The sequence below is a fragment of the Propithecus coquereli genome, unplaced genomic scaffold (assembly GCF_000956105.1).
Source record: "Propithecus coquereli isolate 6110/MARCELLA unplaced genomic scaffold, Pcoq_1.0 Scaffold18, whole genome shotgun sequence".
Taxonomy (NCBI): Eukaryota; Metazoa; Chordata; class Mammalia; order Primates; family Indriidae; genus Propithecus; species Propithecus coquereli.
The window spans coordinates 11,635,394-11,641,885 of record NW_012142745.1 but is presented as its reverse complement, the minus strand read 5'-3'; the positions used below and the strand labels follow the sequence as shown (position 1 = coordinate 11,641,885).

General features: G+C 42.8%; 1 protein-coding gene across 1 annotated transcript in view; it reads right to left on the bottom strand.

Moving 5' to 3' along the window:
- Nucleotides 1–1,538: 1,538 nt before the first annotated feature.
- Nucleotides 1,539–6,492, bottom strand: part of FBXO36 (F-box protein 36) — a 95,368-nt gene continuing 90,414 nt past the window's right edge. Inside the window, exon 4 of the mRNA XM_012642499.1 lies at nt 1,539–2,036. Within this exon, the coding sequence (XP_012497953.1) occupies nt 1,848–2,036 (189 nt within the window). The 3' untranslated portion in view covers nt 1,539–1,847. The remainder of the gene's footprint in view (nt 2,037–6,492) is intronic.

The window sequence follows — 6,492 nt, the reverse complement described above, 5'->3', positions numbered from 1 at the left end:
TATGTATATAGATATATAAAGTATTTTCAAATGGCCATATTTGTGTTCTTATTGATTCATGTTGAATCTTGACTATGATGCATGTCCATAAGATTTCAGAATCTCAGTTTGTTGATAAAACACTACACATGAAACTTTAAGCTGCTGACATTTTGCGTTGATTTGTTACAAATGAGTTGAAGTTATATATTTACGAAGTTATGTTGACATACCAAGTTGTGGTCATGTGTGCATACTCACAGTATTAACCTGTGTTCTGTCACTGAAGACCGGGCCATGAGTGAAGTCTGGAAGCTCAGGGAGAGACGAGGCAGTAGGAGCCATGCAGAGACGTGACCTCCCGCCCTCAGAGCTCCCTGCCGGGCACCTACATAGACAATGTGGCCTGGGGCTCTCGACAATTAAACCTTTGTTTTGTACTTGGACTAAATCCAGACACAACTCCGATGGACCCCTCATCGACCAGGAAGCAGATGGCACTTGACTTCACAGATGTCCCTGGAAACTCATGACTGTGGACCTCTAAGAATGAGAAGCAGACAGGTCTAGGTTGAAATGTCAAATTGGCACTGGGGAGCAAGGTGACTGGGTTTTAAGGGTGTATGGATTAGGGTTAAAATATGATTGATATTAACACAAGTTTAGTTTTTTTACAAAAATATGTCACTAAGCCATACTGTTGAGCCCTTCTGGAAGGACTTGGGTGGGGAGAAGAGCCAGAGTCTACCACTTCTGCACCATTCGGGAGGGCGTGGTGCATCCTGGGATGTTTCTCTGGCACAGGAGGTATATTATTTTCCCTGGGTAGGAAAGTAGAGGCTGCAGGGAAGAAGACATTATAAGGTTAATAAGGTGAGGTGGAGGTAGAAAGCAACTTTGTTCTGTGACCTAAAAGGAGTCATTAGATTATTTGCTACTATGAGTTAGTTAATTATCTGGGGGTATTGAATCATTGTGAAAAAGCAAGGAGAAAATAATTTTTAAGTAACCCCTCTCTGTAAGGTAGACCTTTCTCTCCTAAGACTGCATTGTTTTTACCCCTCTATCATGTTAACAGAATGCAAACTGTACTTATATTTTCACTTAGATTGTTCTTTAAAATCCTTGTGAAAAGTGGTAGCTGTCCACATTCTTTGGGGAAAGCAGCATCCCTCTAAGAACTGTGTATAGGTTTATTTAACAATGTGATGTCTTGGAAAGTTGTACTTTGAACAGAGTCTGCAAGCAGAATGCCTGGACTTCTCTAGCCAAGCCCTAGTGCCAGGTCAGAGGTTGTCTACTGGGGGGACGGAGCCTGGCGTCCCAGGCCCACAAGGACAGGGCCCCGAATATAGACTTGGCAGAACAAAGTGGGGAAGGCAGCTGCACTCACCCACGTGCCCTCCATGGCACCTGCCCCTCATAGTTCCCTGTGGGGACACTCAGCTACCTACTCCACGGATGGGCTCAGATGATACAACACCAGGAAAGCATTCAAAAGCCCAGTTACCCTTTTGAATACTTAGATAAAGTGGATATCTGATTTTTAAAAAACCTGTTAATAATCATTTATTGTTGGTTTATATATAGCAGAAGCCACTTTTCTTATGGGTTTCAGGATAGGGCTTCCTGTTTTGCAGCCCTTGTATTTGGGCCACAATTTGACCTAAGAACGACAGAGATAGTGATTCAAGCAAGGCACTGGGTAGCCAGGTTCTGCTGCATTTGTGTGCAAATCCTCTATGCTTTTCAAATGGCTCCTTGAATCAGCAAAACATCTTAGTTCTTAAGAAAAGGAGACAGAAGAGACTCGGACATGAAAGAGAAACACAGCCATGCGTCAGCTCCCCTGCTAGTAGGAAAACGTCCTAAAGTTGCTTCTCTCTCTGGCTTCCGTATTTTTGTTTCCTCTTGCGCAGCTGCCGCTGGAGCTGGAGCTTGTTGGTGAAGAACATCTGCCTCCAGCCCATGTCCTCTGCCAGGGCCCTCATGTCAGGAGTGATGGTGTCACAGGCCAACTGAACTATCTGCTCCCACAGTTTATCAGACATGCACAGCTGGGGGTGGAAAAAGTCAGAGGTGGTTACAGCACACAGGCGTTAAGTAAGAGCCATTCACTTATTCACAAAATCACTATCGGTCTCCCGCTGCCTTGTGAGACACAGTAAGAAATACTATGCATGCACGAAGGTGTGCCAGACACAGGTCCTGCCTCAAGAAACCTCCTCTTTGAGGAAAAAGGCTAGTGTACAAATTGTCTAAGTGCACATGCATCTAACGGACAAAGCAATATCTGATCAATGGAATAAGCCTAGTCTCGATCTCATTTAAAATGCAAAATATAGGATAGTTATAGATAATATGGCTTCATATACAACATTATGTCATTAATTTCCAGTTATCCACATAACAGAGGCTAACAATGGTATAGTCAACCAATCTTCCACCTAGTGCCACCTAAGTTTCTTGGGGCAGGAACATTGCTAACACACACTGTTTGCATTCATTTTAAATCCTTGCTTAAGCCAGTTCTGGGCTTATATGGCTGACAGCTTCGTTGACTGCAAGGTACTCAGTGGCAAACTTCATCAAATGAACAAAGCGGCCCTCAAAGACTGCCAACCAGCACATCTAAAATCCACCATTCCTGGTGCCAGGATCCCATCCACAAGTTTTGCTCTGAGTTCTCTGCATACATGACACTACACCAAGCACCAGAGTAGACTACAAGATTCTGTCTTTTCCTTGAGCCCAAATGGCACATGGCAAAGTAAGCCATTCTCCAAGAAGTAACCTTCCATTAGATGTTTGTCTGCGGTCTCAGGGGCTTTAATCAAGGGCCGCAAGGTTAAGGACAGGTAAGACCCCCTAGCCCAACATATCTGCACAAGACTATTTTGCCCTCCCTCCAAGTTCAAAGCTACCAAAATTCGGCTTCCATTTACCCAAGGTTTCTTAATATTACTATTTCAGTATTAATTATGGCAACTACTCTCATTAGTCTCCTGTTACTAAACACTATCAGAATGGAGATTTCCTGACCTCTTACCTAACATGTCCTCAGATTCTTCCTGAAGTTAAAATATTAGTTATATTTATTTAGTATCTCTGACCTTAGTGATAGCCATGGGTTTGGGTGTATACAAGAATGTGAACATTAAAAGATGCCTGGGTATTTGGCCTTACAGAGTGGTAACCCTCGGTGATACAGAAATATGCCTTAAGAAGTCCTTGGTGATGGACACTTCCTGGCTCCATCCTTCCAATGCCACATGTGCATTTGAGGAAATTAATCACCAACCTGATTTTCCCGTGTATCTCTTCTATTTAGTGGTTGTCACATTGAAAAAACAGAAGTGGAGAGAGCTAGGCATGGCAGAGGGACAGTAAGTGGCCCACAGTTCCTTTGCACTAGTGGTATCAGAGCAACTAGCCCTCTCTGACATGCCCCTTTGTAGGAACCCCCACAAGTCGCCTGGGTAACTGACTTCTCTTACAAGGAGACCAAGAAAGGCAGAAAGCTGATCAGCCTTTCAAAGATCAATAATGGTAGGAAGTAAGAGTATCTATAGATAATGATCAGTGCAGATTACCTGCCTATGAATAATAGAGTTAACTTTATTACTGATATAATAAAAATTAAGTTGAATTTATTTTCAACATTTAAAATTCTCTTTTGGGGGCAACTCTGCCACTTAAATAGGAAAAGCAGACAGGCATGGTAAAAAACCTCTCGTATTCCACAATACTGAATCCAGTTGTGCTCTATTTAAAGAGAGGTCAGGGTTTTGGGGACCTGAACATCTAGAAACATAGGCACATAGTGACAAAGAGGAAAAAGCACTCGAATGGCTAAAAGAGCTGTCAGGAACAAATGTGCTTAAATCCACGCACTTCATTCTCTAGGAAAGGCCTTGACTCATGGCCTAGTTATCCTTCCTTTCCCTAGAATTTGTTTTAGATTCGTGCACAGCTTTTAGCCTTTAGCAGTTCAGCCTCAGCAAATTAGAAGGGTGGTTGATACTATCAGAGGCAGAATACTGAAAGCAGAGAAGAATGACAGGTGAGAAATGAACGGTAAGAGAAAAATAGAAAAGAGAAATATAAACTAAAATCACTGCACTTTGGGGCCATTTAGTGTGAGGGTAAGCTGCCACACAATTTTCAATAGCCTATTCAGCCATCCATCCAACCTGTATGAACTGTCTATTGTATTGGACAGGGCTATTGGTTTCAGATCACAGAGTATATTCCAGGCAGTTTAAGCACAAAGGGATTCAGCCTAGGTAATAGGTAGCTCACAGAATATCTAGTAAAGTCAGAGGGAAGAGTTCAGTGTTTTACAGCCAGGAACATTGACAGCCAGATTGAAAAACAAAACAGAGACTCTTCCAGTAGAAATCTCACTGCTTCTGCTCCCCAACACTGCACCCATGATGGATGCAAGGATGCCCTGAACCAGACACCAGGCCCTCCCGTATGCCTCCAGCACTGTGCCTGCCATAAGAGCTGGTCTCTGTATGTGTGGAGGCTGCCTCACCTTGCTCACTTCTTCCTTCCTAGATTCTTGCAGGGAGGTCTACTCGACAGAGCCTAGGCTACAGCCAACACGTCAGTCGCAAAGGCATTTGGAGGTTTAACTGGGAGAAGGGTGTGTTTGGATGAGAATAGCCAGAAGATCAGCCCAAGGAGGATGCTGTGGTCTGCCTTGCTCAACACCCATTTCGACTCCCTTATGCTAGATGGAGTTGCCTTTGTGAACTGCAGGGGTTAGAAAGCTGAAACTACATTTCCCAGATGCCTTTGCAACTGGCATGTTGGATGTCAAGAAGAGAACTCAAGAAGGGTGTATTTTGCAAAATGATGTACAATAGCAAGCTTGGTAAGAGCAATTTCAGTGGCATAGTGGGGATGAATGCCTGGCTAGAGTGAGTCCAAGACAGAAAGAATAGAAGAGGAAGCAGATAAAGCAAGTACAGAAGACTCTTTTGAGGAATTATGCTTTAAGAGCAGAAGGGGGAATAGAGTCAAGGCAATTTGTTTTAAAAACTATGTTTCTGTGCTGATGAAGATGACTCAGTAGAAGGAATAAAATCAATGACGCAGGATAGAAAGGGGACAACTGCGTGAGCAGGGGTGTTGAAAAGATGAGAGGAGTTGAAATCTGGAAGTAGAGGTTTGACCATGGATAATAACAAGGAGAATTTATCAACTGTAATAACAAGTAAAGCAGAGTCAGTGGGTAGAGGTATGAGGCACTGATAGACCTGACAGAGGAACAAGGAGGCAGTTCCCTTATGATTGCTCCTAATTTCTTAGTGAAATAAGAAGCCACAATATCAATTAAGAGTGAGGAAAAAGGAGAGGCCTGGCATGATGGCTCATGCCTATAATCTCAGCACTTTGGGAGGCTGAGGTGGGAGGATTGCTTGAGGCCAAGAGTTCGAGACCAGCCTGGGCAACAGAATGAGACCCCATCTCTACAAAATTTTTTTTTTTTTTAAATTAGCCAGTGTGGTGGTGCATGACCGTAGTCCCAGCTAGTCACAAGGCTGAGCCAGGAGAGTCACTTGAACCCAGGAGTTTGTGGCTACAGTGAGCTGTCATGGTGCCCCTGCACACTGGCCTGAGTGACAGAGTGAGACCCAGTCTCAAAAAAAAAAAAAAAAAAAAAGAAAAGAAAAGGAAAAGGAAAAGGAGGATGTCAGAGACTTCAGGAGAGAGAAGAGGGTGTACAATAGACATCTCGGAGGGTACACACCTTGTGGCAGAGAAAGTAGCGCTCACCGAATATTCCTCCATTCTCCCACATTTCCCTGCCCCTTGCAGTTAGGTGGGGCTATGTAATTAGTTCTGGCCAAAGAACTGCAGGTAGGGGTGATGCATCAAGTCACTTGATGAACTTGAAAATGGTGCATGAACCTCAAGCTGTCTCTTTCAGATAGTGCCGTTACAAGATGGTGGAGTCTTTAATAGCCTGAGTCCCTGAGAGACTTTGTGAAACATAGCAGAGCCACCCACCAACCTACAAAGGGTATCAATTGTGATTGAAAAAATAGCTATTATTGTGTGAAGCCACTGGAGTTTTAGGATTGTTTGTAATCCCAAATCACAATCTATAACTTAGTCTACGCTGACATAGTTATTGTGGCAAGCTTTTGAATTTTTCTTATATATTTGATATACAGTATCTAATTGCAATCTAGGGATGACTAAAAACTTTGGGTCTTTCACAAGATAATGAATGGGTCCTTCTTATACTGAAACTCATTGAAAATGGAACCACCTTTGTATTATAAACTAGTATAGCTTCAACCTATCTCTGACATTATCCCTTCTGTTAGTTTTAATCTATGGTTGTGAGCTTGGTCACTGGAAATGACACACAGACAAATATTTAAAAGATACATGAAAAAGAAATCTAAGTGATCACAACTGCATGCAAATATACCAGTCTTAGAGCAAAATATTTGCAATAACATAACAGTAAGGATAATGAAGACTTTGAAATAC